The sequence below is a fragment of the Akanthomyces muscarius genome, chromosome 4 (assembly GCF_028009165.1).
Source record: "Akanthomyces muscarius strain Ve6 chromosome 4, whole genome shotgun sequence".
NCBI lineage: Eukaryota > Fungi > Ascomycota > Sordariomycetes > Hypocreales > Cordycipitaceae > Akanthomyces > Akanthomyces muscarius.
Window position 1 is genome coordinate 3,845,414 of NC_079244.1, and position 27,379 is coordinate 3,872,792.

The 27,379-nt window shown below is 51.8% G+C and overlaps 10 protein-coding genes across 11 annotated transcripts; 5 read left to right on the plus strand and 5 right to left on the minus strand.

Moving 5' to 3' along the window:
* Nucleotides 1-1,207: 1,207 nt before the first annotated feature.
* On the minus strand, nucleotides 1,208-3,079 carry LMH87_011990 (uncharacterized protein; the record flags this gene model as incomplete). Its single annotated transcript, XM_056201219.1, has 5 exons — nucleotides 1,208-1,717; nucleotides 1,773-2,522; nucleotides 2,596-2,669; nucleotides 2,727-2,770; nucleotides 2,988-3,079. The coding sequence occupies 5 exons, from the start codon at nucleotides 3,077-3,079 to the stop codon at nucleotides 1,208-1,210; spliced, it is 1,470 nt and encodes a 489-aa protein (XP_056052993.1).
* Nucleotides 3,080-3,453: 374 nt separating this feature from the next.
* LMH87_011991 (uncharacterized protein) lies at nucleotides 3,454-4,514 on the minus strand (the record flags this gene model as incomplete). Its single annotated transcript, XM_056201220.1, has 3 exons — nucleotides 3,454-4,055; nucleotides 4,111-4,328; nucleotides 4,393-4,514. 3 exons carry the CDS (start codon nucleotides 4,512-4,514, stop codon nucleotides 3,454-3,456), a joined length of 942 nt encoding a protein of 313 aa, XP_056052994.1.
* A 651-nt stretch (nucleotides 4,515-5,165) lies between these two features.
* Nucleotides 5,166-6,105, minus strand: LMH87_011992 (uncharacterized protein; the record flags this gene model as incomplete). Its single annotated transcript, XM_056201221.1, has 5 exons — nucleotides 5,166-5,299; nucleotides 5,359-5,439; nucleotides 5,506-5,895; nucleotides 5,994-6,006; nucleotides 6,085-6,105. 5 exons carry the CDS (start codon nucleotides 6,103-6,105, stop codon nucleotides 5,166-5,168), a joined length of 639 nt encoding a protein of 212 aa, XP_056052995.1.
* A 1,619-nt stretch (nucleotides 6,106-7,724) lies between these two features.
* On the plus strand, nucleotides 7,725-8,899 carry LMH87_011993 (uncharacterized protein; the record flags this gene model as incomplete). The annotated part of the gene is made up of 2 exons (XM_056201222.1): nucleotides 7,725-8,795; nucleotides 8,849-8,899. 2 exons carry the CDS (start codon nucleotides 7,725-7,727, stop codon nucleotides 8,897-8,899), a joined length of 1,122 nt encoding a protein of 373 aa, XP_056052996.1.
* Nucleotides 8,900-9,839: 940 nt separating this feature from the next.
* On the plus strand, nucleotides 9,840-11,399 carry LMH87_011994 (uncharacterized protein; the record flags this gene model as incomplete). Its single annotated transcript, XM_056201223.1, has 1 exon — nucleotides 9,840-11,399. The coding sequence occupies one exon, from the start codon at nucleotides 9,840-9,842 to the stop codon at nucleotides 11,397-11,399; it is 1,560 nt and encodes a 519-aa protein (XP_056052997.1).
* Nucleotides 11,400-11,650: 251 nt separating this feature from the next.
* Nucleotides 11,651-13,662, minus strand: LMH87_011995 (uncharacterized protein; the record flags this gene model as incomplete). The annotated part of the gene is made up of 5 exons (XM_056201224.1): nucleotides 11,651-12,460; nucleotides 12,520-12,847; nucleotides 12,916-13,069; nucleotides 13,420-13,436; nucleotides 13,505-13,662. The coding sequence occupies 5 exons, from the start codon at nucleotides 13,660-13,662 to the stop codon at nucleotides 11,651-11,653; spliced, it is 1,467 nt and encodes a 488-aa protein (XP_056052998.1).
* Nucleotides 13,663-14,120: 458 nt separating this feature from the next.
* On the plus strand, nucleotides 14,121-15,998 carry LMH87_011996 (uncharacterized protein; the record flags this gene model as incomplete). Its single annotated transcript, XM_056201225.1, has 6 exons — nucleotides 14,121-14,201; nucleotides 14,245-14,279; nucleotides 14,727-15,523; nucleotides 15,577-15,683; nucleotides 15,751-15,860; nucleotides 15,926-15,998. 6 exons carry the CDS (start codon nucleotides 14,121-14,123, stop codon nucleotides 15,996-15,998), a joined length of 1,203 nt encoding a protein of 400 aa, XP_056052999.1.
* Nucleotides 15,999-17,574: 1,576 nt separating this feature from the next.
* On the plus strand, nucleotides 17,575-20,256 carry LMH87_011997 (uncharacterized protein; the record flags this gene model as incomplete). 2 transcript variants are annotated; one of them, XM_056201226.1, is made up of 2 exons in its annotated part: nucleotides 17,575-17,868; nucleotides 17,918-17,920. In XM_056201226.1, 2 exons carry the CDS (start codon nucleotides 17,575-17,577, stop codon nucleotides 17,918-17,920), a joined length of 297 nt encoding a protein of 98 aa, XP_056053000.1. The 2 variants fall into 2 exon arrangements, with proteins under 2 accessions (XP_056053000.1, XP_056053001.1); XM_056201227.1 differs by having other exon boundaries at nucleotides 17,575-20,256.
* A 1,424-nt stretch (nucleotides 20,257-21,680) lies between these two features.
* LMH87_011998 (uncharacterized protein) lies at nucleotides 21,681-22,063 on the minus strand (the record flags this gene model as incomplete). The annotated part of the gene is made up of 2 exons (XM_056201228.1): nucleotides 21,681-21,860; nucleotides 22,025-22,063. 2 exons carry the CDS (start codon nucleotides 22,061-22,063, stop codon nucleotides 21,681-21,683), a joined length of 219 nt encoding a protein of 72 aa, XP_056053002.1.
* A 2,087-nt stretch (nucleotides 22,064-24,150) lies between these two features.
* LMH87_011999 (uncharacterized protein) lies at nucleotides 24,151-27,019 on the plus strand (the record flags this gene model as incomplete). The annotated part of the gene is made up of 5 exons (XM_056201230.1): nucleotides 24,151-24,214; nucleotides 24,623-24,703; nucleotides 25,590-25,882; nucleotides 25,939-25,958; nucleotides 26,020-27,019. The coding sequence occupies 5 exons, from the start codon at nucleotides 24,151-24,153 to the stop codon at nucleotides 27,017-27,019; spliced, it is 1,458 nt and encodes a 485-aa protein (XP_056053003.1).
* Nucleotides 27,020-27,379: the final 360 nt, after the last annotated feature.

Here is a 27,379-nt window from a genome sequence, read left to right on the forward strand (position 1 = left end):
GGCGTAGGGTTGCGGCGCACCTCCTTGAGAAATTAAAGGATCTTTCCCTGTCGAGATTGAAAAGCTGTTGCCAAACTAAGGATGATTTGGGAGGGGAAGAGGGGAGTGAACACATCTTCGACGACAACACAGAAGTGATCGCCGCGTAGGCGCGAATATTTTCCTGGTCTTTTTTATCCGTAAGCCGCTAGTACAGCGCCGAATTGTACTTGTGCGCAAATACTTCATTACCGGCCTCCGTATCAGGCGAAAGATTGCGGCGGACAAGACAAATGCCCGGGCGGGATAGCTGAAGATGGCCAGACAATCGTGGTGGCCTTTTACTACAAATTTTCGCGCAGAACATGAAGCTCGGAAAGGAAGCGTTTCAGGAGTCGCAGCAAGCTGTCATTCCATGCAAGTATTCACCAACTATTGAGGACTTCGATTCAGTATCGTTTCCTATTTACTGCCCAGAAAGAAACACACCATCTGCTGATCGCAGCCACGGAAAGGCCAATTTGACAAGTCACTGAAGTAGCGAACTGCCAAAAAATCAATTCCGGCGAATCAGGAAGAGTGTCGAGCTTGAAGCTGAGAGGCAACTAAATGAAAAACGAGAGGAGTCATACAAGTCCAAGTTCGAACGCAAGAAACGGTAGCTGGCACCATCACCAGATATGGCAAGTGGCGAAAGAGTACAAGAGCTGTCTCGTCCATCTGGAAGGCGGTAAACAAGCTTGTGATATAAAAAGCCTTGAAGGCCTCGGCAACATGGAAATCGCCCCGATTTCGTGTCCAAATGTACAGTGTTTTTCCACAAAAAAATCAACATTGACGATTAGCAAGTAAAATCGAGCGTCTCAATGCCTTGGGCAGAGACAGCAAGTGCGAGTCCATTGGTCTTCATCAGCAAAAGCCCACCATATTACTTCTCGCTTTCCTCAAAGCTCGAGTGGGGATTGAAGGTAATACGAAATCCTTCGTCCATGGACGAGGGAAACTCGCGTTTAGGTGACGCAAAGGCGCTCATAGATTCCTTTACTCAAAGTGAAGGCCTAGGTACGTTACGTAACACGGTGGTCATGCGTGTACATCGTCATTCATCATGAGTTGTTGCTCAAATAGCCAATTGAGTGCGTGAGTATTAGACTGCAGGAGCCAGAACGGGATGGCCTCGATATTGACAGAATCGAGTTCGAGAAAGCACATCTGCACCCGAAAACGTCTACGCTTGCAGCATGGCAGTGTATCCATGTACATCAAACACGCTATGCATTTCCTCCTCCAAATATTCGCCATCATCTCCACGCGGAGAGTACCGCGAAAGCTGGCGCACTGGTGGCACGCCAGGCGGAAGCGTGCCGTCCGCCCTTCCATCCCGCCCGTACTTGATTCGTTGCAGGTCCCTCTCACCGCGAAAGTCCAAGATGCCCCCTTCGCAGTCCTCTGGAACAATGGGCAGATCATCCACAAGCTGCCGCTCCTCAAGTACGCATCGAATAACGCCCTGAAGCGACTCTTGATCGAGATTGAAGGTCGGACGCTGAAGACGAATCTCGGTAATGAGGCGCTTTCGCGTGTAGCTGTAGATATTCTCAAAGTAGTGCATCAGCTCTTCAGGACCCAGCTTGGCGTATGTCTTGACGATTCGTGCCCATTTGCTCTGATCATTCCACATGGCGTTGAGGGAATGTTCTCTGCTCACTTGCTCCATTAGCGGCAGAGGATCGTACGACTAAGCGTTATTTCGTTAGTCAGCTGCGTCTAAATGTTTCAAGCGCTATACTCACCAACTGATACGTAGGGTCCAACCGGGGGCAGATGTAGTGCAGAATAACATCTTTCATAGTCTCGTGCAGATCAAGTAGCTCCATTAGCTCTGCTGTCGAGTGGCGGCGCATCTGGCTTGTCCTCACATCGAGCACAAAAGGCATGGGGTGACCAGCTTGGGGGCGCGTCCATTCACCATGGAAGTAGGTGCCATAGAGCCACCATCGATAAAAAGCGCGCCGAAGTCTGGGCAATTCTTGTTCATTCAGGGCCCTGCAGTCCTCTGGGTGATGGAACCATCGCATCTGCGGAAACAATTGCTCCCATTGGCGAACCAGCCGGCACATGCGCAAAATAGGCCTCAAGTCATCCTCTGCCAACACTGCAACGCCACTACTAGCCACACCTGCGGCTTTGCGAACAGTTGAAATGCCCGGTCTACTCGCCGCCGAGTAGTTAGCGCCGTGATGGATGTGGCCAGGCTGGGGTCCGATCGTGTAACCGGTGTCGCCAGGGAAGCGCTTAAATACGACCATGCGAGGTTGGTAATAAGTGCGGCCTTTTATATCCTCAGCCACTGCCGTGTAAACTTGAAGGAGCTCGTCGAACGGGCTAAATTCTTTCGATAAGACCTCCAAAAGGATCATTATTTTATTCTTGTTGAAAACGCCATTCAGGATTTTGCAAGCAAGGGAGAAATTGAAGATGGAATCAATATCTAAATGCGAGGAAATGTCCAGCAAGATCTCGACGGGACAGGCGGCAAGACCCTTTAGCGATTTAGCCCCCAATGTCATGACTGCGTCGTGAACAAATATGTCGTAGCAGCGGCTGTGTGCTAACTAGCACCGGGACGTGAATCGAAGCAGGAGAGTCGATATACGGGAATTCAGTATCTGGGTAGAGGACAGGGTAGTCTGTTTTATCATCATTAGCTATGGTAAATTCGCGTGCCATTTTTATGAAAATGTTACCGAGCAAGCCCAATTTCTGAGTTCGGCGCGACTTTGAAGGTAGGCTGAGCTATGAGCCAACCGTCAGGAAAGGGGGAGCGCCGCCTTTACAAGGTCCAAAGGGCGCTGCTTTGGACTGGCAGAAAAAAAAAGGCAAATGCCCCGTGTAAGATTTGAAGAAAAAAGTACGAATCTGTCCAGGAGTAGAGTCCAACTCCCTATGGTCCCCGTCTTCCACTTACGCGAAATGGACGACAGGAGACGGCGGCAGCGTGAACTTACAGTCTAGACACCCCGGCGTTGGGGCTATACATAGAGCGTGAGGTATTGTGCGCCATTGCGCTGGTTTTGGTTTGTAATTGGGAAGCGGGCATTGCTGCCGGCGGTGTTGGATGATGCATGATGCGGAATGCACTCTGCTGGTCTTGCAGGTGAGATGCTGGATGGTGAAGGTGGAAAGCTTGGGTGGCCGCGCACGCGTACTGATGGAAGCATGTATGTACGCGCACAGGTACCTACTGGTAGGCCCGTAGGTCCTATGTAAGTACGTGTAGGTACCGGCTTTTTACCGGCACAAAAGCAAGAGTTGCAACAGTAGCAAAATTAGGTAGTTACTGATAATCAAGTGAGACAACAGTCATTTTACGATTTTGCAAAACTAGCTAGTTCATTCTATAATCTACATTTTCTTATTTTCGGACAAAAGCATCGCAGAACGCCAACGCCGTAAATGAAAACACAAAGTGTTCTATGCAAACAACTTTCTCTTGTCCAACTCGTCACCAGGTATTTTCTGCTTGCTTCCGTTTGTTCGCAGACCGAGATCCGCCTTTCGCGACAATCTGCCGACCGTCTGCTCAGCTCTGGCGTTGTGGCGGCTAGCCTTGGACCGGCGCAGGTCGGCGCGGACTTGGTTGGGCGAGACAAACTGCTTGTTCTCGTAGATGATGGGTCCGCCAAAGGAACCCTCTTGTATGACGATGGGGGTGAGGACGAATCGGGGTCCAATCTCGACGAGGTTGATCTCGAGGTTGCTGCTGGTCTTGGCGGCCCTCTTACTCTTTTTCTTGGCGTCCTTTTCGTCGCCGTCGCCATCGAGGAGTGATCCCTCAGTCTCACTAATCTGGTAGTTACGGATCCAGATCTTACCATCGACAACGCTGAATCCCATGACATGGTCGATAAAAGGCTTGGATTTTCTCGCGCCCTCAGGAACGCCGAACGTGTGGAAGAACAGTTCTTTGATAATCTTGAGGTGCGGCTCCGAGTCGAAGGCGGCATCGAACGAGAGAAGAGGCCGCGAGCCCTTCAAGCAGTTGCCAGTGAAGTGCAACTCTTCCATGGTATGCACTGCATTCAGCCCATTAGTGTTCTGACAATCGTATCACGACACAATGCCACTCACAATTTTGCAGGTGAAACTTGACAGTAGGTCCATTAGGAACCTTGCTCAGCCAGACGTACAGATCCTGTCCCTTGCGGGCCTCGAAGAACAGGACATTGTTGCAGTTGTACAGCTCGGCGAGTTCATTGAGCTCGTTCAGGCGGGATTTGGAGTCGAATTTGGCATCCTTCCGGCCGTGAGGAAGCATCGAGGCAATATCGTTTAGCAAGTGGCGATGTCTGTTTACTTCTGTAAGCGAGCGTCCCGCGCGAAAAGCTACTCGAATGGGCAGGAAAAAATTACCTGTATGTGACGCCGCGAGACGACAGGATTAAGACACGCTGCTTATTTTTTCTGGGGCCAGAAGAAGGGGCATCTTGCTTCTGAGCGCTGCTCTTGGAGAGTGACTTGTAAACGGCAGCCATTATATTTTGTGCGCTGTCGCAACGAGTACTGGCGAAGATATCGTCTCTGGAGCAGAGTGCTTCGATCAAGAATGGTTTGTAGGCTAACTGCCAAAATTTTGGGCGGAGCAAGACTTTCTCCGGCCGATAAGAAATTCTTATCGTAGCGCAGAACTAGGAACAGTTTCAACTAGCAAGTACGCAGTACTTAAACTTGCTGGCCTACTGCCAGAAAATGCTAGTCGACAGTACCCACCTTCTCACCCCCCTCCAATGCTGCAAATGCATGTGTCAGGCCTCATGGGGCGGTCTGGAGGGAATGCGGTTCGAGAGCCGTTGATCACAGAAAAAAAGCAGTATGTGAGATCAAATGTGACAAGTTAGTAGTTCCACAGTCAGGTCCAATCGGATGTATTTCATCATTAGAACTTTCATTTTAGCTACGTAAGGCGTAGCAGCAATCGTCAAACGCATCAAAAGTTGGACAACCATCATAGAACAAAGGAAAGCCAAAGTGACTGCGCCATCTACTTCAACAAATCCGAAATCATCGCGGCCGCAACGGCGCAACCCAGCAGCACGTCAATAAATCCATAGACGGCGTGATATCATGGGCGTAACGTGGCGAATTTACTGGCATCTAGGAAAAGATATCGAGCGCTGTACAAAACATTAGCAGCACTTGCCGCCCTTTGAGGCATCGTCATCTGCAGGCTTGCTCAGAGAGATGTTCGTTCCGGCACCAATCGTGGCCTGAGCACCGTCGCCACCGTCGAGCGCCTTGCTGGAAACGATACGGTAGATTTCTACATTTACAATGTTAGCTTCCACGTTGCAGCGGAGGGAGCGCTAGGGTTTCACAAACCAGTGAGAATGTTTTGAAAGGCAAGCTCGACATTGCTAGCATCGAGAGCAGAAGTCTCAATGAAGGAAAGGTGGTTTTCGCCTAGAGAAGAGAATTAGCTGGGCGCAGGCAGCGCAGTGGGAACTGGAAGCTGCTAGGTCAACATACTAGCAAACGCCTTGGCTTCTTCGGTGGGAACAGCTCTCAGATGTCGCAAATCACTCTTGTTACCGACAAGCATGATGACAATGTTGGCATCGGCATGATCGCGCAGCTCCTTTAGCCATCTCGTGACATTCTCATACGTCTGGTGCTTGCTGATATCGTAAACGAGGAGAGCACCAACGGCGCCGCGGTAGTATGCGGAGGTAATAGCACGGTATCGCTCCTGCCCAGCAGTGTCCCAAATCTGTGCCTTGATAGTCTTGGAGTCGACCTGGATGGAGCGCGTGGCGAACTCGACACCGATGGTAGACTTGGAGTCGAGGTTGAACTCGTTGCGAGTGAATCGGCTGAGAAGGTTGGATTTACCAACACCAGAATCTCCGATCAGAACGACTAGATAACAGCATGTCAGTGTCGATGCGCCGGGGCAGAGGGCATCGCAGCCGGTAGCTGCGGAATCGAATCAGGGGAACGGAGCTGGATGTGTGTACCTTTGAAAAGGAACTAGTGGGGTATGAGGTCAGTGTGAGCTTCACGGAGCAGATGATGATGGAATGGGAGAGGCTAATCAGTAGCACGTACATCATATTCGTCGTTGGCCATGGCTGCGGTGTTGTAGCAAAAGGGAACGGTTGTGTATGCAGGCGATTGCGCTGACGTTGTGGTGTGGATGTGGAGGAGAGAAGTCGCAACTTTACAGAGGTCTGGTAGGAGGTCTGGTGCCAAATGGGGCTGCCGACGTTGCCCATGGGCCGGCGCAGTGTCCCTCCCTCTAATCTGTACAAGTCTTTTGGTGGGCAGCGAGGAGGGTTGGAGGGGCACCAAAGGCACGCCAAAGAACAACGACCCCTAACATAGGTAGGAGCCCAGGTACCTTCCTACGCGCCTTGCTCAGTAAAACTACCTACCTGTAGCGCTAGCGGCGCACAGGCAAGGGCAGAAGGGCTAGGGACCGAAAGATTCTTGAGGTATCTACCTAGGTAGGTACCTGGTAAGTAGGTACCCAGGCACCTTTCTACCTGGTAGGTAGCAGGCAGCCTTGCCGCCAGGCATCCAAGTACCTACCTACCGAGGTGGGTATACAAGCAGCAAAACAAGGTTAGGTAGGTACCTATTGAGTACCTACCTAGGCATAGGCAGTTAAAGTAGGGGCCACGACGGCCCACTGCATAGGTACACGCTACGAGTACATAACGGCCGAGATACCTCACCTAAATTACCTAGGCACTTGCGATGCTATAAAAGAAGGTCAGTTAGATAGAACTCTTATTTTGATATTACGTTTAATGATACCGAGATGTGATGGTAGTAGTATATTGCCCTGACCGAGATTTCAGCTTCACTGTTGCCTGATGCAATTAGCGCCCTCGCCCCGTGCACTTACGGGGCTTAGGTACCTTTGCTGTGGCCTGCCTGCCCTCGTAAGCCACAGGGCTACTACGTATGTATCTGGTGCTACGAGGTGATCCAATTCGTCACATATTATAGCCAAAGTCAAGGCATAGTCTGTTGAAATATGTGGTATATTGTTTCGTAGTGACCACCGTAGTCTGAAGCTGGTGATACCTGCAAGCTTCCTCCAGCGCGGTCCTAAAATCACCAGCGTCGCTGTGGCACACTGCAGTGCGGTGGTGATAGACTGCCATAACTCGTGGCCAAATTGATCTTACTCGGGACTGGGGACTGACGTCGCGGAAGAGGACATGATACTACAAGAGATAGGCGATGAGTTCGAAAACTACAACAAATTAGACAGCCAAAGTTTCCGAGGTAATCGGCCTCGTGGCCGGCGTTTGTCGTTGGCTGCCGCCCACCACAAGTGGCCATGCAGCTGCCGCTGCCAGCTGCTTGCAACCACAAAACTTCTCGTACACAACGCACTGGTACAGGAGATGTCGCTCTAGAAGCGGTACCATTCGCACGCGGCCGTCTCCTGTCACATCACAGTATCATCTCCGTGATTTGGGTAGGCTTCTCTTTCACACCTCGACACAGCAATCTTGCCGCACAGCTCCATCCCACAGCCCTTATCGTTTGCAAACCTGCCCTTTTGCTCCTAGGCCCGAACGGTAGGCGCAAGATACCGCGCTACACTCGATTAAAAAGACTTGGGGCCTCAACATTTCCACATCATTGATGCATATCATCACAGCATTGCCGTGAAGCTTCTAAATGCTGTAGTGCGCATTGCCAACCCAGCTACCCAGCGTGAAGACAGAGCAATGGATATCGACGATATCGCCTCTGTCGCCTCAACGGTTGAGAATGAAGTCGACTCAGATGTCGAATGGCCAGTGAAACAAATACTCGCCGAGGGCCAGATCGAGGGCCAGACTGTGTATCTCATTGAATGGGAAGATTATCCGCTCAGCGATGCAACATGGGAGCCACCAGAGCATTTTCGAGAAAGCCTGTTGCAAGACTGGGCTGAGACCAAACAAAAGCAACAAGAGGGCAAAATACCCAGATTTTATATTGACGAATGGCGAACGGCAATAACGCAACGCTTTCGAGACAAATACGCTCGTCATGATATGCGAAACCGCGAACGTCAGCGCCGCGGCTTGAAAATCGAGCATTTTGACAGGACATTGGAGGAAGTGATTGCGGAAATCAACGCTACGCCGAGTGACCAACCGAAAGCGACAGGGGATAGTGCCCACCAGCCTTCCACTGCCGATGCACCACAGCCTGTTCCGCAGCAGGCTGAGTTCTCCGAGGAGCGCTCGCGTCGCTCATCAATAGATGATCTATTTTCGGATCCTGACTCGGAGATGGAAGAGGACGCCTCTTTAGGATATTGTGACCCCGTCAACGAAGAAGACGTGATAGCGCCCACGCCGAGCGCAGATTCAGTACCCATGGACGATGCGGCGTCGACACATGTCACGAGTCTGAGACCGGAGCGTGCACAACAGCTTCTTGCTGGTATCGTCCTAGAGTCTGCCGGAAAGCTGTCTTCCGGTGATAATTTAACCAGCCAAAAGCCAGGCGTGTCATTGTTGAAAGACATGCCGGATGCTGAATTCGATCTCGACAGCGACGCCATGGATATTGACGATACGAGTGGAGAGGCGTCACCGACTACGCCGTCGCATCCAACGCTCGATAAAACATCTACGAAGCTTGCCAATGTTCATTCTATCTGCGAAAGTTCTTCTGCACGTAACTTCATTCAGCCTTGCCCGAAGCCAAGCACGGCAGCAGAAACATTTTCGCATCAGCGAGAGGACTGTGAAAAAGCCGAACAGGAGAACAAAAACGACATCACATCTGCTCCCCCAGCACGGCCTGTTCAATCGGGAAAGAGAGTGTCATTTTCGCTAACGGCGCATGTCAAAGAAAGATACAGCAGCAAAGCGGAAGCCAGTCTATTCGTTCCCGACCGCTCTCATAAACAAAGTTCTTCGGCCTCAATCCCGAGGCCGGGAACCTTGATAGAATTGAAACCAAAGTCTGTCGAAGAAGACCAAATACGAGGATGCGAAAATGCTGGCGAAAGCTTGACGAAAACCTGCGTCATTGGGCCGATCAAGCTAACTTGTTCGTTCCAAGTATCTTCGCGGCCAGCAGACTCGCAAGCGGGCTTCTTCGAGAAGATCAAAGAGCATGAAGTTTTTCACTTCACGCACATATGTTCTGCCCAAGACTTCCTTCGGCAATTACGCGCTACCGAACTCAGTTCGGGTCTCTGGGTGACGGGAACAGCCTGTTCAAATCTTCAAGCAAATGCAATTCAGCTCGAGGCCATTCTGGATTGTCTGCATTCGTCCTCCTTTGGTCTTTTATGCCACGGCAATGGGTTGTGTCTGGTGATTTACCCGAGCAAATCTTCTGACTGGCAGGAAAATCCGCTCCCGACATCACCACCATTGGCCGGGGATTTGCTACGGTATCTGGCGTTCGTGCCCGCATCAACGTTTCAAGTCAGCGATATGTCATTGGATTTCACTTCACATTACTCCTCGGGCATTAGTATCTTTGACAAGCAACTTTACCACAAACTGCTACCGAATATTGACCAATTAGACAAAACTCAGCCGATCCCGGATAGCTTTTTTCTAATGTTCCCGCCATCAGCAAAACCTGAAGAAGATCTGCTCTGCCGATGGCTGAGGGTGTTCAATAAGAACTGCGAGATTCGTTCGTGTGCTGTATCGGGGCACTGGGCAAAATTTGTTGAAGGGTCTAGAGGTGCAGTTGTCCTACACCAGGATTGCATTCAATTACTCCATCGCTTGCCTCACTTCTCCAAGCTACTACACAGCCGAAATGAAGACTACAATTTTTGGATTTTCCGACTACCCTTTTGCTCCCCAGTTTCCGAACTACAGCCCATGCATGAGTACATGGAACAAGTCGGCATCGCTTTGGACTGGGCATTTCCCCCAGGCGTCGCAGTAATGGCCACGCCCAGCTTCTTTATTTCGCAACCTATGCAGGCATACAATATGCTGAAATGGATTTGGCAAAACTTTTCGTCCGAGGCTCCAGTATATCGGCATGGGAAGCTGGTTGTTTGCCATGACTTGGACAAATGGCTACTGTCCTTAACGTTCGAGAAGAGCGAGGCCACTCTTGATGTGCGCGAGTCCAAGCAAATTTTTGACACTCGCATGAAAACTGTCATGTTGATGAGAAAGCTATTGGAGCAAGATCTCGAGGATGTAACGTCTCCAGTTGTATTCGCACCAGTTTATATTGATGGGAACGATGAGCAAAGTCTTGTCAATTGGTTCGGGTGGTGGAGTATCTCTCAGGTCGACAAGTTTCGAAAATTCAGTGTCATCTGCTCCGATAACGACGACGACAAAAGGCTATCGAGATACATCAAACGGTCTGCCTTGCGGGAACTCTTCTCTAATGTCTGTGGCCTTGAGGGCACAGCGGTGGATGCAGAACGCGTGAGCTTTAAGCTGGTTCATGACGATACGCCACAGTGTCTCAGTACATTTATTAGAGGTGTGAGCAACGACGCGCATGCAAGTTGGTGGAACCCTCTCGTAATTTGCCCATGGCCAGTCAATCAGCACGAGGGCAAGTCGCGATATGGTGACGCCAGTCAATGGGTGAACTTTTTCGCAGAACAATACATTGTTCGAGCGATAAGCGGAAAAACTTCACCTGGGAGAAAGAATACTCAGCTTGGATTTTTCTACACTGCAGAAGATGCGCAGACGCCGACTGATCTACGCTATGGACAGTCTGCACATCCTTGGGTGGCTCTCGTACGACCTATGGAGCTGCATCGAAAACCGTGGAAACACTCCGAGCTACTAATCTGGGACTGTCGTCTTCGAGACGTGGCGCGGCAGTCTCAGACAATGTCCGAGTCGGATTTGTCGCCCGCACAGCGGGACCTTATCGCTGAAGTAACCAGACAGTACGCCAGGATCAATCTTCCTTTGGGCAAGGTTTGGGCCGGTGGCTTCAAGGCATCCAAGGCATACTCGTGCTCACTTGACATTACCCTCGACTGGATGAAGGCAGTGGTAGTCAACGTTAAGAACTGGCTTCCTCTCAGCCACGAAGATTTGTTAAATCGTAGGTGGACCTTGGTCCGCAGCCGCAGCCGCAGCTCGCCGTCCATGTCGCCCTCTCCAACAGCAGCACCATCCGGCAGCGCAGATCCGAATGAGTATGAGGCCCCAGAGGAGGCGCAACGCATCTTGTTCAACCCGCCAAACTCAAGCTCTGGCAGCCCCCGGTCATGTCAGAATAGGCTCTACCAGTGGGCAATGGCTTCGCGGGTCGCAAAGGAGTCAGAGTATACATATGTGCCGACATTGGAGTGGTACAGGGAGCAACAGGAATCAGGTCGGGGATTTGAGCATGTTCGCGTATGGTCGTGGAAGGCATTTTTTGAACATTATAAGATTGATGACCCAGAGAAGTAGTATCGGATTGTGGATATTTTGCTTCGGTTGTTTTTGTTCCTGGATTACAGCATTTGCACGCATGTTTTCTATGTCAGCAAGCGGCAGCTCATTTCTGTGGTTGTCCGGTGGTATTATACATAGTCAGGACATTGAGAGTGTTCCTTTTGCTAGCTGCCTTTTGCCAGTTTACATGTGTGAAAGACTTCCTCGCTATAATGCTAAAAATAACCAATTTAATATCATTACACAGCTCGCCCGTAGCTGTTTTTCTATCTCGTTGAAGCGGGGAAGCTTCTCGTACTCAGTAGCACACCCTTGATCCGGCGGATGTTGTCCCTTGCCTTTCGTACTTCATCATCCGGCTCATTCTTGGATCCAGCCGTCGACATCATGCCATAGCTACCGGGCGTGAAATCCATTTGCGGGAATATCATGCGGTCGAGGTCTTCCCGGAAGTGCTCAACCTGGGCTTTTATATCCTCAAAGTCGCCGCTCTGAGAAACTACGGCATCGCGCAGACCTGAGACGCACTTTGCCAGCTTGGTAACGCCCGTAGCATGCTGCAGCACTGCGGGCTGTTTGGTTTCAGGCTGCTTTATATCGTCAGCAGCGCTCGTCAGCGCATCACTAAACGAGGTCTGCGTGCCGACATCACGGTGAAACATTTCAGCCGGGTCCTCGTCGTCTTCTTCTTCGCTGGCTATCTTTGTGGCAGCCGATGCAGGCGGACTGTCGAAGAGGGCAGCATGCTTAGGCGGCGGCACAACCGAGACGGTGCGTTCGAGCTGGTTCACAAGCTCCTCGAGGCGGCTGGCAGTGGTGTCGTGCAGCTCCTGGCGCGCGCCGTTGAGATTCTCAATCATGGGTTCGGCGACGTACTTGCTCACGCCGTATACGAGCGTCGAGAGTCCAGCGAATCCATACAGCGTGTTGAGAAGACCCTGCGTAGTAACGAGCGGCGGCGGGCGTTGCGGTTTGGTGAGGAACTCGGGGTATGTGACGATCGGCGCGCGGTCGGCGGCAGCGGATGCGGATTTCTGCGGCGTGGAAGAAGTGTCGGTTGGCCCTTTCGCTGTAATCTGGGCGATCAAAGCACGTTAGTGGAGAGCACCATCGCCGTTACCGTGTGTAATCTTACGGTCTCGTGGACGTCGCCCAGCAGCGTTTGTACATGAGCATCCTCGACGCCCTTGGATTTCAGAAATGCCACTTTCTTGTCACGCGACTCGTTTTTGACATTTTCATCGTCCAAGAAACGTCGTGCAATGGTCAATTTGTCCTCTGTAGCCGAGCTACGAGCGTCGGTGCCCTCGTCGGTGCTTGCCGCTGGCGCCGCCCCGGCATCCGATGAGGTCTCCGAGCAGTCTTGGGTCGCTCGCTGCCACGGGGGGATACCATCGTCGCTCGAGTCGCTCATTGTATAAGTCCTCTTGGCCTTTTCTACACTTTTCCACTGGGAAAAGTGCCTACAACTGGATGCAGTACTCGGGAAATTGAAGTTGAATGAGTACCGATATTGTCTTGTGCTAAGTACGGATAATGTTCGGTCGGCCGCCGGCCGCCGGATAGCAAAGTTCCCCAGGACTGATATGCCGAGGCACGAAGCTGCGGTGGGTCTTCGCCGCACCACACACCTGACCTGGGGAAAGGCGATCGGGCTGCCGAAAACATAGTGGCAGTCAGCAGGGCTGGGTTCAAATTAGCACATGGATCATTAATCAAACCAATCGCCTATTCTACATGCACTATTTTCTACCACTGCGGAAATCGTACACTTGGCGAGCTTGGTGGTAGTTCCGATCAACATCTCATGCGATTGTGTGTTCTGGGACACTGAACCCCTATCCAGCATAACTAGTTCCTCCCTTGGACATATGGTTGTTCAGACACATGATGTGACACCATCCCAGTAGCCTTCGTCGACCTCGATATTCCCGAGGGACGTCAGTCCCTTTCTGCGCCCAAATGTGGTGACCGCAGGCGTACGCGTATCGTTAAGACATGCTGTCGAAGCAACGTGCATGGCAGTGACACCGACCAGCTTCATGCTCCCAACTGCGAGACCCAATGATGAGCGAACCTAAGCACAGGTGCGGGTATTGTCAAAAGGCAAGGAAACGGACCAAAGAGCCAGCGTATTGGTCAAGCACGTCAGCTCGCACAGTTCACCGTCATTATCCCAGCCGCTGAGGTGAATGTTGAAGATGTATGATTTCACGGGAATAAACGGGACTCTATTCTGAGGGCCAACGTCAAGGAACGTCAATGTCGCGAGGCGCATTACCTGGCGTGCCTGGGCACCAACCTGCAGATACCTAGGTACAGTGGGTGCGCCTACCTACGCGGGAGGGGGGTGTTTTAGACAGGGCAACTAAGAGGTACTCTGTTTACCACGTTTTCCTCCTATCGTGTTAGGATATTATAACACCTAGTCATATTAGAAATTTTGTATCTTTTCTCTAAAACGTGTTAAGTGTTCTAATACCCTAATAGGATAGGAGGAACATATATTAATTTTAACACTATATTTGACCTCTTCTAGAAAAAACAGCCTCCTCGCGCGTAGGTAGGTACCTAGGAAGGTAGGGATGTAGAGCGGCTGGCAACGCAGCTGGCAGCGCCACGTTCACCTAACTACCTCACCACTCACCTACCTGCCTACCTACCTACGGATAAGCCCTGGAAGTACCCACGCACCCACGCAACCACGCTGGGTGACGCGACTGCACCCGAGACCGGATGCCCAGCTCCCTGGCAACTCTGCAATTCCATTGCACCGACATCCTGCGACTGCTACCTACCAAAGTTTGGCGCCGTGCCGTGAGCCTTGGTTGCGTGGATGTACTGAGTAGTTCCAAGTAAGACACCGATTTCAAGAGGTATCCCGCGCACACATAGGTATGCTTAATTCCCCCCCCCCCGCTGCGACGTCAACTGTGCTGGAGCTAGGTTGGGTGAGGCAAGTGTGGCGTGGAGCATCAACGCTTCGCGGGCGCGTAACAAGCAGGATCCGTCGGCCGCCACTTCAAGTGAATTGGCTTGGCTGCTGGCACTGGCGGCGCGCCTGGGAGCGACAAACACAAAAACCCTGCAACCTAGCACCTCTGCGCTCCCGCATCCCCGCCTGTTGCAGCAGCAAACTCGCAGCCCCGAGCATCAAAGCAGGTTTCCGCCAAGCCACCACCCATTGCGCATCGACGGCCTGCGAGCGACTTTAGCGCATTGCATCGCTCTGCACTCACTCACCCACATCTCTCACACTATGGCGTCTCGTCCTAAACGCTCGGCTGCCACCAAGGCAATTGAAAATATCTCGGTTCAATCGAAATGGGCTGACAATGAAAGGACCGGCGACAGTCCCGTTCCATCCCGCAGGTCAGGACGCTCTGCCGTGTACCGCGACGCGCCTTCATCCCCAGAATCAGGCAGCATGCCCTCTCGCTCGCGCCAGTCTGCGCGTGGCGGCCGTCGCTCCGAGCAGTTTGACGGCGGTGAAATCGTCACTGGCAAGCGCAATCGTGGCACCAAAAAGAGCTACGTCGTCGATTCCAGTCCGGACGACGAAGACGAAGACGATATGGAGGATGAAGTCGAGGTGGATCTCGATGAGGAGGATGCTGAAGGTGAGGATGAGGTGGACATGGATGCCGAGGGTGAGGATCTCGACGACGATGGAGATGTCCACATGGATGCAGCACCGCCCCCGCGCCGTAACAAGGTAACTAGTATCAAAGTCTCGCGCTCCGCAAACCCTCGCAGCGCTGCCAGAGCGGCCGCATCGCGCATCGTTGCAGATGATGACGACGACGACGACGAGCTAAGCGAGCCAGACAGCGATCTAGGGGCTGAGACGATGGGCATGGGTGATGAGACCATGGCCGAGGAAGATGCCGAAGGAGAGGAGATCGAGGTGGCTGGTGACGGCGAGGAAGATGAGGAGGAGGAAGAAGAGGAAGAAGATGAGGAGGACGAGGACGATGAGCAAGATGAAGAAGAGGATGCAGAAGGCGAGGCCGACGTCCAAGAACTCAACAGCGACGAGGACGGCAGCCGCGCGGGCACACCAGACCTGGCCAAGATGACGAAGCGCCAGAGAGCCCGCTTCGACGAGCAGCCCCAGGAATACATGAAGCTTTCTGATGGTGCGTACTGAGACATGTACTTCGTATACGAGAAGTTACTCACATCTTTACAGAGGTACAAGCGAAGAAAGTTTTCACCGCCGAAGAGCTGTCTATGCGGCGCCAGGAAATGGCTCGCCGTAGACGAAACCTGAGTGAGAAGCGCAACGAGGAAGTCAAGGTACGTCACACAGCGACCAAGTTCATGCGAATATAAAACAAGTCCATTCTAATCAGGGCGGCAACAGATGGAGACTATCAACAAGCTTCTCAAGAAACAAGCGCCAAAGACGAGCAAAAAGGGCGCCCGTGGCAACTCACCCGGGGCCGGCGCCAAGCCGGCCGAGACGCTGATTCGGTGGGTGAGCAATAAGACTGGCAGCAAGGTTGCCGTGCCTGATGAGATCATGGGCGGGCCGGTAGGCGACGTGTTTGGGCCGCCGGGCAAGGGCAGCAGCGCAGTCAAGATGGTGGAAGAGGTGGCGTAAAAAAGTGACCGTGTGGCAGGCTTGTGTCCTGCGTACGGGCCCCTTTGCAATTTACGAGATTTACTTGGCCCGGAGTCTGCACGCAACCACTGGCGAAGTAGAGCTGCATGTCTCGGCAGCGGGACACCGGATAAGGACCCTAGTCTGTCTGCGGGAGGGGGGGGATGGGAGACAAGAGATGGAGTTCAAGGCGTATGGATGAAAATGTTCATGTGTAGTCATTTCTCTCTACAATGCGGGACACCTCAAATCATTTATCTGCACTGTTCATGGTAGCCGGACTTGTGCACTTATTTAATTTATCAAGTCATGCAGGTGGTAGCGTGCCCTGGCTGTACTAGTAGGTTGTTCAAGCCACTTACTGCACGTGCACTGGTATCTGCCTCGATGACATGATCGTGGGGGAGTCTCAACTGTGGGAAGCGGAAGAGCGTTGACGGCACTCGCAGAGCAAGACGACAGGCGCTTTGCGCTTAGCTGGCCCCCGGTTCAGCTTTGCAATCCCCTTTAGCTGAAAGACATGGTGGCCTCAAAGAAAAAGGAAGAAGGAATATCTTCAGCTTGTACACTGGCCGCAGGAAGCTCATGTCACGTTTGCCTGACGGGTGTGGGAGGCGTGTTGTGTTACATAGGAAAAAAGCGCGACTCGTCCACCTCCCACGGACAATGTGGCCCCCCCTCTGTCCGTCACATAATCAAATTGCATTGTTGTCTCTGCGTTGCCAATTGCCTATTTCCCGATCGTGAACTACGTTATCCGACGTGGAGGAAGAGAAATTGGGCTCCTCATTGTGCAAAGACAGGCTCGATGCAATGCTTGCCCTGACATTCGCCGTATCATCACTGCGACGCGGCGACACTTGAGCGGCTCTGGCCCTCCTCTTCGGTGAGAAGAAGAAGAGTACCGAACATTTCTCCCGAGCTACGGGCGCAGGCTGAACAGGCAAACTTTCAAGGTGCTAAGTGCTAACTAACTAACGCCTCTTGCCTCAACGCCCGCGCTTGTCTTGTTGCGCAAACTTGGCCCGTGTGCTGCCACTGCCGTCACTGTAGGCTGTGGGCCCCTACACCCCAGCCTTGGGGAACAACCAGTGGCTTCACGGCTGAGGCGGCGCGCCCAAAAGCTACTTGCCTACCTTGTCTATCTTCAGTTCCTCTTCACATTTCTCACCCATCTTTGCGCCACTCTGTTCATTATTTTTCCCTTCTTAAACTTTCTCTTGGTGCGCACATGGTTTTCACTTTTGGCGTTGAACTTTTCTGTTTTCCTTTAAACGACCAACCTCGTTTAATTCGCACCAATTTCGGTCTGCTCTTATATTTATACCCTTCACCTGCACGCATTACGATACTACGACACGATATTCTTCGAACATTCACGATTAACCATTGAATGCGCCGACTGTGCTTGCCATCAGTTCTTACTCTTTTGGCAGACATTCTCCATTCTATAGCAGGCCACAGAAACCTGTGCTGGACGTTCGATACTTCTACATCCATCGGCCGGCCGCCAGACACCTAGCATTGGCCCTTGCAGCTGCTCACCACTTTATTCGTTCTCCGAGAGAGGGCATTGTTGCAGCAATGGAGAACGTATATTTCCCGAGCATGGATATGCACGATGCCCCCGAGCCTAACAATGCCGGCGCCGCCCCCCAGCATAGCTACAATGGCGCCGACGAACAGCTCCCTTCCGGCAACTATTTTGCCAATTCCTTCGCGAATGAGAGCGGAGAGTGGGACTCCATACTGAGCGAGTTTTCGACCGACACTTGTATACAAGACCCCGGCAGTTTTGACACATCTCTTCTCTCGACGTCTCCAGTCACGTCGGCATCCTTTCGCAACACCCCCGATACTGTCGTCAGCAACGCCTGTGTGAGTCTCAACGGCCCCAGAGAAGGCGTCGACAACAAAATTGTTGCAGTAGAACCCGGCATCAAAGATACTGCAGCTGAGGAAACCTCTCCGCAACGAACGACTACTCTGCCTCTCGACGTGGCCGCAAACGGCAGTCACCAACCAGCGATTGACTCAGCACCAAACTTCGCCGCGGCGTCGGGACAGGCAACAGGCATGGCGGCTGGCACTATAGTGTGCTCTGCTGCTACACTGGGAACTTGCCCTACAGAGCCGTCGCTGGTCATGACTACGTCTCCCAGGCACCGTGTCTCTCGCCTCCCACCAGACATTGGGGCGGATGGGCAGATCAGATATCTTGAGCCACACGAGATACCCCAGCCGTCTAAGACCCTCCACCATACTACTCGAACTCTTGCCGGCGATAACGTAGTGCTACCTCCAGAATTGGAAAAACACATGTATTATCCTCCTGGGCAGGGACCCAGTCGGCAACATCAGCAGATCCCACAGCAGATGCAGATGCAACAAAAGCAGCCTCAAGCTCTACAGCTCCAGCCGCTCCAGCACACCACAGTGCCTCAACAGTTGCAGAACCCCCAGCAGTTCCAACACTTCCCGCAGCTCCAGAATCGCACAGCCCCTCGTACTATTGCGAATCAGCAACTCTATAGCCAAAGCACTCACTTCACCGAACAGAATGCTCAGCATGCTCAACATCCTCTGCATCCTCTGCATCCTCAGCTTCCTCAGCTCCCCCAGCATGGTGATTTTCCCTCGTGCCGGCAGAACATGACGAGTCCACATCATACTCAACAGCAACATCACTTCCAGGACTTTCAGCAGTTTCCAAATTCGAGCACTTTCCAGCCTGAAATGTACGCCCCTCGTTCGGCTCCTCAGCAACAGCAACAGCTCATGGTGCCTGACCGTAGCCAAGCACACATGCAGACACCTCTGGTGACTCAGGAACCAGCTCTTGAGCTCTACTATACTACAGATGAGTCTCAATCCAACTCGAGCCGGGCAGAAAAGCCTCCCAGAACAAATTCGCACGAATGGCTAAAAAATCGAGATTTTCGTTCCATATGGAACCTCGGTGATGTCTATACCAATTGGTTGGATACTAGTCCCAACACGGTAGAGCCACACGTTAAACCTTTTCTTAAAAAGGACATCAAGCTTGGCATGTCGTCTCAGGATGCAACAAAGGCCGCCATAACTGACGGGTTCGTACGCGGTGCAGGATGGGCCATCAAGCTGTTTTTGATGCAGATCGAGAAAGAGATGAGAGAAAGTGGCACAATGCTTGGATATCGACCGCACAAGAAAGTTCAGAAGGCTGAATTGGAAAGGTCTATCATAGACCATATTGTGAGGACAAATCCACCCTCTATCCATGGAGCGCAGTGCGCCAATGTTATCGCCTGGGCATATGACGAATTTTACCCGGGTGTTTTCCGCCAAGAGGGCAGCAGCGGCGCTCCACGGTATCCAAAGGAGATATTTGACGCTTGGCAAACTCTCCGCGAGAAAACTTCACCAGATCAGCTGAGACCAGTGCTCTTTGATACCAGTACGGGCCTGACTGTGATGACGGACATTCAACCGTCTCGGCCACCAGTAGCCCAAGTTCGCGCCTTTGCGACTCAAACGGGACAAGAACCGGCCATCAGAATAGCTCAGTTTTCTGTTCCGGAGTCGAAATACGAGCATATCGCAGTCAATAGCGGAGAGAGCTTTTTTACCCACCCCGAGGTACCGGCGACCATGGCACTCCAGCAAATGAAACGGGCCGAGTCGATGGCATCGAGGTCCATGAACAAGCCCCAAGGAACTCGGCAGCCTCCTAAGACGGCAGAGGAAAAGAAAGAAAATAGAAATCGCAAAGCGGACGAAAAGATCAGATGGACGCTTACTGGACAGTCGCGCACAATTCAGCATGAGCAGATGACGGCCGTATCCTACCAGTGCAGCGATGGCGAATTTCGTATTTTGGAGGGGCAGAGGCTTGAAGAAGCTCAAGATAGGACTCTCAAACTCCGCCGAAAACAGCAGGGGCCAAGAGCCATACCAGAAGCTACGGGGACAAAGGCGCCCATCACGGCTACAGATGAATCGCACGCTGTAGTTCCAGCTGGTGCTGAAGACAGAAGCCATGAACAGGCGGCACCCTTCTCTGCCTACAGGATTCAGAAGATACAGGCGGTGGCTCAACGAGGTAGCATCAACGAGAATCATCTGGCTAATACAGGTGAAGTCAAGAGGAAGCGGGTGCCAGATGATGATTCCGTACCAGGCGGGCGAAAGAGAGCACGACAAGAGGTGAAACATGGACTCAGGGAGTCGAAGACAGGCAAAGAGATGCTGTTTACTCCGTCGGTAGATATTTCCAACAACAGTTAGAAACGAGAAACGGCATTCAATGACGAGATAGTTTTTGGATGGGCGGGATTGATCTGAATCCTAAAAAATGTTGGATGAGGACGACGTGAAGGAGCGTCCAGTTTCTCGAATAGTAAAAAATACCCAATACAGTATAATGATGGGCATTTAATGACTCAGAGGGTTTTTCTCGGGAGTTTTATTATTGAGTAGGTGTGAGGACTAAGTCTAGTATGCGGTATGTATAACTCGAATTTTGGTGAGAGTAGAAGCATCGAAGCAGAGCCCTGAAATCAGGGTCTAGCCTTAAGCTATAATGCGCTTCTTCGACTGTTGACGGCTCGATTGTAGTCCACCCTTTGTCTTGGGAAAATAGCGGGTAGGGCTCTTCATCATATCTTCGGTGTCCCAGTTGTGCTTCTCCTTCTTCCACATTTTGCTAATGCTCGCCTGGTCTAGCCACGGTATATTGATATCAACTGTACACCATGTAACATCATTTCCTTCGGCACAATTTGCAGCGCGACTCTCGGATAACGCAGCCAAGGGAGGGAGGGGGTTCGATGTCTACAGTGGATTCTCCTCATGATGAATACTGGCTTGATCTCTGCAGGCTCGACAAATGATATCTACAGCTCCAGGTAGATCGGTTGTAGCTTCTTCGTGACAAAGCAACAACCCACCAACCAGCTTTCAGCGGAAGTCACCTTAGTACCATTGTTTTGGAGCAGCCCACAGGATCTGATCATCATACGGAATCGCGAAACCTGGTTTCGGATCTTCCTGGTAGAGTTCAGAGCCACATCCTAGTCTCAGACGATGTGCAATAAACACTCTTTGTCCGACTTCTTGATCCTTGAGAATGGCTCGGTACATCGCTCTCCCCGGATCGTCGGACAATCCAAAGTGCTGTCGCGGTTAGCACAGGCAATTCGATGATAATATCGCGTCACAATATCAACAAAAACCGTTGCAATTCCAAGGCCACTGCTCTATTTGAGACGTATGGTCGCTTCAACAGGATGCCGTGAGCACAAAGAAGATCTGTGATTAAGGTAATCGGCTCCCATCAATCTTGAGTCCGTCTTGGCTCCAGAGCCAAGCTCGCAGTACTCCAGATAGGTCATCTATCGTGGTAATTTCTGTAAGGTCGAATTTGCCGTCCACAAGAGCGGAGCACATATGCATTGCATCAGAAGTGGTCGTGTTTGCTGGACTATTGTTAATCAGTGCAGATGCTGAGACCTTTAGCCACCGTGGTGTAACAGGATCAGTTTCGATCTCAGGATTTATGAATAGATTCGAAATAAGGCTAGCCTAATGGATTAGCCTGAGTGTGTAGGAATATTCGAAACTTGCCGGCTCAAATTCATGTATACTCATAAAATTGCCGAGTTCTTCATCGAGCGTGGTCAGCTTACCATGACCTGCTCCCTCTGTTTTTTTTACATAGCGGTAAAGTTCGGAGTTCCGGCGTAATTTCTGCGTTCCGCAACAAGGGTCGTATTTCTCTGTTGCCTTTCAGTTGCTTCCGGCATCGCGTGTTGATATGCGACACTTTCGAGCTCGGCAATGGCCGTTCTATTGAGGCTACTGCGACGAATGCGATCTTCGCAGATAGAAATCTATGATCCTGCGGTTAAAAGATACATTCATAGAAGCTTTCGTGGATGCTGATTTCTGCCAATCTGGCCGCAGCCTCAAGACCCAAGCCATGCGGCAGTCCCAAGATTTTGGGCTCAGATATATTATGGCTTCGGGACGGCAAACGAACATGGCAAATACTCACAAGCTGTTTACCATCTTGCCCTATTTCAAATATAGACATGTGCCTTGAGAGCAGCCCCAAAGTCGAGGTTCTGCTAGCCGATGTACGGGCGCCCCATACAAGTCAACTACCGCTCCCATATTGTTTCGCAGCTCGGTAGTAAAATCTTCGTGGATCCTGAGCACCCTGGCGGATATAAAATCGAAGGGTCGACTGGATCACGTCAGAAAGTGTGATCGTATATCAAGACTTTGTCTGTGTGAATTCCACACGCATGATTTGGCTGATTGAGACGTTGCATGTGTCTGCACCGTGCGAGCAATAGGGATCAGACACATTAAAGCCTAATTGTGTTGTGCAAGTGAAATGCTAGAGTAGCCTTTAATCGCCCGTCAGGTGGGATAAGGAATCGAATATCTCGGTATTGGCCATGGGCTTCCCAGCATGCAACTTCCATTTGAGCAGCAGCATCAAAAGCTGCACAAACGTCCCATTTTCTGGTCGCATAATTTTGGTGTCTTTCAAATTCTGTGATATGGGGCCTCAATTTTGCAATCTGCTGATAAAAGACTCAATGGGGCTTTGGATCTTCAAGTTATAGTTCACCAAAGAGGCGGTATGTCTCTTGCTTCTCATGACTTTCCATACCCAAAGCTCGCTAGCTCGAGACGTGTGTTAGTATTGAACTCCCCGGTGCGTTGGAAAGAGAAAATAAACCAAATTACGGCGACAGCTGATGCAGATAGTTGCAGTGTTTTGCAAACCAATCAAGGACTACAAACGGCCAACGGCGCAAACGGCCAACGCGACCAGCTCCGACTACAAAACGACAAACATGCTCTTTTTACCAGAAAAGTTCAGCTCTTTTTGGCTAGGAAGAAAGAGAGTGCCAGCATGCACTCATTTCTGATCGAGTTTGCCTCCTTGCAGTTTTTACTTGCACGGCTGATGATCCGACAGCCGATTGGCATGCCTGCTCTTGGCAACTGAGTTAAATAGAGAGACAACCGATCCCCTACGAGGTATTCGGTTACGCAAAAAGCCACTGAGGATGCGAGTCGCATGATTTAGATGAGCGGCTGTAATTAAAGAAGGCAGCCAAGGCAGCCTAGTACGCTTTTCCAGCCGCCGAAGAGTGGTTATTCGTAGGGGAGTAGGAGAATAAGATAGCTTTCGGTGAGGAAGCCGGCAAAAAAACGCATTTAAGAGGAAGGTAACAAAAAAACGTCACTCTACGATGGCAAAACTTCGATGTACGAGGGACTCGAACCCTCAACCTTAGTCTTAGGAGGACTACGCGCTCCCATTGCGCCAGCACACCAGCGGGAATTTCGGCGCTTATTGCATAATATAAACCTAAATACATTTGAGGAATATGCGAAGGCCGGTGCAGTGACAGTGGATAAATGAGTTATCGAATGAAAGTGTAGTGTGAATGTAGGTCTATGCAGATGCACAGAAAATGTAAGAACTAGCGATTTGATTTTCCTTTAAAGGGCGGAGTAGTTCATCGTGAGTGGGAGGGCGGCTCCTTAACTAACGTTAGCTACCTAACTAAGTACTGGCGAAGCCACTTTATTATGTGCAGAGTACAAATACTGCAACAGCATTTTTCTGCGAGTAGGAGGGTGGAGCCAGGCAGAGGACGAGCCAGCGGATCGGGCACAACGACTGTTTGCAGAATTAATGGCACACCACTCACCCCCAGCATCTTTCCAACCTTCCGAGTCCATCTGTAGGGCTTTAACTTGAATAGGCTACGGCAGCTGCCGTTGACGCCCCGAAGAGAGAGAGAGAGAAGACTACCTTGCCAACCAAATACCCTACTACGACGCCAGTGCTTTCTACTCAAGGCTCCGAATTTGACAACGTGTCTTGTCGTGGGGCACCACCATCCCTCTGACCTTGTCTGGGCGAGCTGGCGAGCCAGCCACCAGTGGTTTTCACGCCACCAGCGCCACTGTGCTCTGTACCTACCTACCTAGGTAGCGACGACAACATTGCGACGTCTTCTGCCTCGTGTGAGAACGCTGGACGCTGGACGCTGGACGCTGGACGCTGGACACGCTCTGGCAGCTTTGTGACAGTTGCGTTTTGCTTGCCCTCCGCGATTGCCTTCGCTCAAAGGCAAAGAGTATATCCGTACCATGTTCGTCATGTCTGAGACGGCGGTCGGCCATGTGCGCGATGTGGCTGTCGCCAGCATACCAGGTAAGACCTGCTCAATTCTTTTGATTGCAGACTGTCTCGGACTCTTTTTAGCTACCATCTACCCAACAGTAGCTGCGTACCTACCTTCCTTGCTTCCCAACTCCCCAAATTTCTTCCTCGTTCCCTCCTTGTCTCCTTGCCTCCCACCCGACTGTCCACCTCGGTGAAACTTGAGTGTGTGCAACCTTTTCCATGCAACGCTGTGCTAGCAGAGCTACTGGCTAGCAAGCTAGACAGGTCGCCTGAGCAAGCATCCTACAAAAAACTAGTGTGATGCAGGCCCCCGCGATAGAAGATCCAGACTAGATCGACCATTGCGGCGCTGGTAGTTCCAGGCATTTAGCGTCCATTTTATGCGCTGGACATGGGCCAGGGTACATTTCACAGACCTCTGGGCCTCCCCCGCAGTGCGCCTGCATGGCGGGCGAGTGCCTTGTCCCGTTGCGGCTGGGCTTACTCTGACGCTCGACACTAATAAACAATGTGACGGTGAGCGAAAAAATCATTCTTGTCAACCCTCATTTTTGTTCTTGAGGTTCCTCCTTCGCCATTTCTGGCATTGTCAGCGCTGCCGTGCCTACGTTTTGTTGAGGCTATCTGTGGGCTTGTTGCTGCATCTGCGTTGCATTGCGTCCATCGCCGCTCTACTGCAAGCTAGGTACGAATATTGGTGACCACACCCTGGGCACCACAAGACCACGCACCGATTCAAGCCAGCTCGGCTCTCAACCCGCGTTCTTCTTGCGCTACGCCTGCACCCCTCACCTAAAAACAGCCCTGTGACTCGTTCCCCTGCGCTGAACTGCCTTCTTCCTGGGCCCTTTTCCTTTGTCGTCTCGGCCCATTCCCCGCCCTGGTACGTTTCCGTGTGCGTCGCTCCACTCTGTCTGTCACGGCCAGCCTTGACAGTTCACGATACGTCGAGTGTCACCTACTGTTTCCCCTCACCAGCCTCCTGGCCAATTTTCGATTTCATTTTGTCACACCCGTTGTTCAATCGCGCACTGCCTTAATTATCTCCCAGTCTTGATTTCATTTTTCTCGTCTCTCTCCGAAAGCCATTTTCCTCATCTCATCGCCGTCTTACATCGCCATCGGCGCCTCCGATGGTCATGCCTTAGCTCACGCGAGTCAAGGGTGGCAAATCTTCACAAACCCTTTCTGCAACCCAGAAACAGTCGTTTGCTCCCTTACAACCACTTCATTCTATTCCTGCGCTGCCCCTCTCGTTGCAAGCAAACTACTTTCGTATATCCATTGCGCCTGCCCTCTTTCAACAATTTACGTCAAAAGTCTTACCTACCAAACCCTGATTCATGTGCTACCGTCCCCTCCCCAGTCAAGCCTGCTGACGTCTGTCTTCCTCTTTTCGCAGTCGCCGCGGCTGATAACCCTTCGTCGGCAGGACCAATTGTTGATCCCACGGTCGCTTCTGCAACGCCAGCCTCCGCCGCCGCCGAAGACATTATGATCTTTTCAGACTTTTACAAGGGCTCGCGCTCGCCGCTAGCTAGGTTACGCAACGGCACCCCTCAACTGCCCGCCAAACCGCCCACAGCCTCACCCGATTGGGTTGGCGACGAGTACACCGACCTGCTCAGCAAAGACAAGGCCAAGAACAAAGAGGCTGTTCGTCGCTATCTCGCCGACAAGGTCCGCTACGACTGGGTATTTGACTGGCCTGCACAGCAGATCGCAAACAACCCTGACAAACATCCCCAAAGAGAAGAGGATCAATCCGCTTGTGTTGAACCCGCCAAAGAAGACGATTGTGTGGTAAAGACACCTGCCACTTCGGATGCTAGCGATGATGGGTACCAAGTCGACGAATCCGATCCCGACTCTGACGACGAGTCCGTGTACAGCGTCGTCTCCGAAGACAATATCCACTGGAGGCCGCGCGCCGAGTGGACGTCCGATATCGACGACGAGGGCGATGGCAGCTCCTCTTTTGGCGACTCACAATCCTCGCTGCAACTCGTTGCCATGGCCCGCCAAACGAGGCGTCGCCGCGCTATACGTGAAGAGGCGTCCTGGAATCCAGGACTAGCCTGCTTCGAGGCGAGGCGCAATGTTTGGACCGGCGCAAAGACAGTGCGCGTACGCTCCAAGCCTACTGCTGTCACGCCTGTTCAAAACATTTCGCCACGCTCTCCCCGCCGCTTTTTTTTTCGCCGCAGCATGTCCAGCTCGCCGCCCTCCGCCACGGCCGTCTTGGCCGCAACGAATGCGGCATCTGCCGACCTCTCCGGCACCGCCTCCGACTCCTCTTCCACCCCCCACGATGAGCTGCGTAAAGTCGACTCTCGTGCCGACAGCAGTACCGCTAACACACCGGCCACCTCTACCGAGGAAACCCGCACGTACCCGGTCCAGACGTTGCTACCCCTCGCCCAGCCTATCCTGCCGCCCAGTAACCCTTTGCGCGCATCCATCACTCCCAACGTCTACCTTGGCCTCTACGATAAAGTCATACTACATAATCTCCAGCCGTCATGTCCCATCAATCTCAGCGACATGCTGCGCTCCTGCGTCACCGGCTGGAAACGCGATGGAGAGTGGCCCCCTCGTTCCACACCGTACAACCCACCTGAAGCCAGAAAGAAGAGCTCCAAGTCCAAGAAACCCGCTGCTGCAACACCGGCCGCACAACCTACAGAAGCTGAGACAAAGGCCGGCCGAAGATTGAGCTTCAATCTGTTGAATCGCGACAATGACGAATCCCGCGCAGGTAAGGGCTTTCGAAAGAGTCTGCAGCGCGCTTTTGGCATGGCTCCTCCTCCAGGCCTCGGTGAGACTGCTTGAATGAATGTGCATACAGACGACTACGGATTATTGAAGGCTGTATTGGTGATCATGGTAAAAACAGCTAGTGACGGAATCACGCTTCTTATACCCCTTTTTTTTGGTTACTATCTGTTGTCTTTGTATTTAGTAGTAAATGAGGTTTCGAACTTTCGGTTGGGCATGGACAGCTAAGCTAGGTCGCTTTCTAGGAGTTCTCGTCACCCTTGATGATAGGTTGCTTTTGCTTTATATCGACTTGTTGAAAGGGGTTGATTTTTTGTCATGTTTTCTTGCCTATACCCATAGCGGAATGAAATCTTGGTTGTACTTGCCCTGCTCCTGCTAGCATTACACTATTTCAAAGCAACAAATTATCGG